Raw genomic sequence first — 3,430 nt, 5'->3', positions numbered from 1 at the left:
TCCCTCCCAACCCCACCCACCATCCCCTCTCTCTTTCATCCCCTTTCTGTCTCCTCTAATACCCCTTCCATCTTCCCTTTTTCACACTCCCACCCCTTCCTCCTCATACCCTCTCCATTCCCCCTCCCCCAACACCCCCTTTCCGTCCCCTCTCTCACACTTCCCTTCTCCGTACCTCTCTCTTAGACCCTGTCCCCGTCCCCCAATTTGATTGGTGAAAATTAATACAAGAATTAAAACTTCAGTGCCTGTGTACACGTCTGGTCATTTGTCATTTATTCAATTCTAATGTGTTTTGTAACAGAGGGACTTTATTATACAGACCGGTGATCCAACTGGCAGTGGTCGTGGAGGAGAATCCATTTTCTGGTTGGTGCCTTTCAAATATTTTAATGAAGCCAATAGCTGAATCATATTTCAGATTCTAACCAGAATCCTGCTAAATGATACCATTAGCATTTCCTGCTGTTGAAGTCCAGTAAAGTTTCAGAAGCTGAGTTTGTAAACTTAAGTGAGGATTACAGCTGGGCTACAGGTAGCATTATTGCTACTGATTATGGGTTCAAGTGAATCCCTGAGTACATAATCTTGCCAGACGCTCCAGTGCAGTATTAAGGAAGAATATCATTTGTTTGAGATATTGTTTTTCAAGTGACAAGTTAATTTCTATCTGCCTGTGTTGGTGGCTACAAAAAGCTGCCATGTCACTACTGGAAGACCAGTCAAGTTCTTTCGGTTTCCTGCCCAACACTCATCTGTCAGATGACATTGAAATGTTTTTATTGCTTCTTTACCATAATGCCCCAAGAGTTTCACAAGAGTACAAGCATAAAATCAAGTTGTCAATGTTGCTGGAATTTATGGGACCTGCGCTGTACACAAATTGGCTAGCACATAACCGTACTGACTACACTTCAACAGTGGACTACCCGTGAATAAAAATTCTAAGTGGGAAGTGTGACTGAGGTTGCTTTGTTCGCTACCCTGACTTCAGTAAACCCTTTAAAGTGGAAGTTGATGTTAGTAGAGATAGTAGGAACTGCAGATGCTGGAGAATCTGAGATAACAAGTTGTAGAGCTGGATGAACACAGCAGGCCAAGCAGCATCAGAGGAGCAGGAAGGCTGATGTTTCGGGCCTAGACCCTGCTTCAGAAATGGGGGAGGGGAAGGGGATTCTGAAATAAATAGGGAGAGAGGGGGAGGCGGATAGAAGATGGAAAGAGGATAAGATAGGTGGAGAGGAGACAGACAGGTCAAAGAGGTGGGGATGGAGCCAGTAAAGGTGAGTGTAGGTGGCGAGTTAGGGAGGAGATAGGTCAGTCCAGGGAGGACGGACAGGTCAAGGGGGCGGGATGAGGTTAGTAGGTAGGAGATGGGGGTGGGGCTTGAGGTGGGAGGAAGGACAGGTTAGGGAGGCGGGGACATGCTGGGCTGGTTTTGGGATGCGGATGTTGGTACTTGGTGGGGGTGGTCTTGTTGAAAGATGAAGAATCAGGCATAGAGAAATTTCGCATGTTCAAGAATGCACAAAAGCTGATTTCCAATTTTCTCTGCTTTTTTCCCCCCATTTGCCTTGTCACTTTATCAGTTACATCAAGTTATCACAATCATTTACCCTTGTACAAAGGATGTCTTTCTGTCCAGTGAATGTTATGTCAGATCTCAGGACCATACAGGTAGCTGGTGCCTTTTTCGCCAAGATTCAAGGCTGAACATTGACTGCTTGTATTTATATAGTGCTAGAGAAGCAGATTGCTTGGATTATGTTTGATATGTTGACCAAATGCTGCCTTGTTTGGATGAAGTCGTCATAACACTCAGGGTTATTAGCTGCAGCTTCTTTGTTGGCTGGTCGTGCTAACTTGCCTAACTCCAGACCAGCTGGTTGAGCTTCAATTAAAGACTTAGTGAATTATCACCATCTTTAAAGAAAGTTTGGATACGTTAATACCTGCATGTGGTGTTTCATTGACCCTGGTCATGGACTTTGGACATTTTTTTTCTATTCATTTGTGGCATGTGGGTGTTGCTGGCTGGCCAGCATTTCTTGCCCATCTCTGGTTGCCCTTAAGAAGCTGGTGGTGAGCTGCCTTCTTGAACCACTGCAGTCCTCCCGCTGTGGGTTGACCCACAATGCTATTAGGGAGGGAATTCCACGATTTTGACCCAGTGGCGATATATTTCCAAGTCAGGATGGTGAGTGACTTGGAGGGGAACTTGGGGGTGGTGGTATTCCCATATGTCTGACGCCCTTGTCCTTCTAGATGGAAGTGGTCATGGATTTGGAAGGTGCTGTCTAAGGATCTTTGGTGAATTTCTGCAGTGCATCTTGTAGATAGTACAAACTGCTGCTGCTGAGCGTCAGTGATGGAGGGAGTGAATGCTTGTGGATGTAGTGCTAATCAAGTGGGCTGCGTTCTCCTGGATGGTGTCAAGCTTCTTGAGTCTTGTTGGGGCTGCCCTCATCCAGGTAAGTGGGGAGTATTCCATCACGCTCTTGACTTGTGCCTTGTAGATAGCAGACAGGCTTTGAGGAGTCAGGAGGTGAGTTACTCACCGCAGTATTCCTACCTTCTGGCCTTCTCTTGTAGTCACTGTGTTTATGTGGTGAGTCCAGTTGAGTTTCTGGTCAATGGTAACCCCCATAATGTTGATAGTGGTGGATTTAGTGATGATGACACCATTGAATGTCAAGGGATGGTGATTAGATTGTCTCTTATTGGCATTTGTGTGGCGCAAATGTCACTTGCCACTTGTCAGCCCAAGCCTGGATATTGTCCAGATCTTGTTGCACGTGAACATGGACTGCTTCAGTATCTGAGGAGTCACGAATGGTGCTGAACATTGTGCAATCATCGGCAAACACCCCACATCTGACCTTATGATGGAGGGAAGGTCATTGACGAAGCAGCTGAAGATGATTGGGCCTAGGACAGTACCCTGAGGAACTCCTGCAGAGATGTCCTGGAGCTGAGATGATTGACCACCAACAACCACAACCATCTTCCTATGTGACAGGTATGACTCCAACCACCGGAGAGTTTGCTCCCTGATACCCATTGATTCCAGTTTTGCTAGGGCTCCATGATGCCACACTCGGTCGAATGCAGCCTTGATATCAAGGGCTGTCACTCTCCCCTCACCTCTGGAATTCAGCTCTTTTGTCCATGTTTGAACCAAGGCTGTAATGAGGTCAGGAGCTGAGTGGCCCTGGTGGAACCCACACTGGGCGTCACTGAGCAGGTGCTGCTTGATAGCACTGGTGATGACAACTTCCATCCCTTCACTGATGATTGAGATTAGACTGATGGAACAGTAATTGGCTGGGTTGGATTTGAGATAGTAGGAACTGCAGATGCTGGAGAATCCGAGACAACAAGGTGCAGGGCTGGATGAACACAGCAGGCCAAGCAGCATCATAGGAGCAGA

At 46.7% G+C, this 3,430-nt stretch overlaps 1 protein-coding gene across 6 annotated transcripts in view; it reads left to right on the top strand.

The window, feature by feature from the left end:
* ppil4 (peptidylprolyl isomerase (cyclophilin)-like 4) overlaps positions 1-3,430 on the top strand; it is a 36,929-nt gene that overhangs the window by 4,054 nt on the left and 29,445 nt on the right. For all 6 annotated transcript variants that reach the window (XM_048596566.1, XM_048596564.1, XM_048596567.1 and 3 more), the window contains one exon: positions 305-369. In XM_048596566.1, coding sequence (XP_048452523.1) covers positions 305-369 — 65 coding nt within the window. The remainder of the gene's footprint in view (positions 1-304; positions 370-3,430) is intronic.

Source organism: Rhincodon typus, chromosome 5 (genome assembly GCF_021869965.1).
Source record: "Rhincodon typus isolate 14 chromosome 5, sRhiTyp1.1, whole genome shotgun sequence".
NCBI classification, from domain to species: Eukaryota; Metazoa; Chordata; class Chondrichthyes; order Orectolobiformes; family Rhincodontidae; genus Rhincodon; species Rhincodon typus.
The sequence above is the reverse complement of the archived record's forward strand: the minus strand, read 5'-3'. Positions and strand labels throughout refer to the sequence as shown.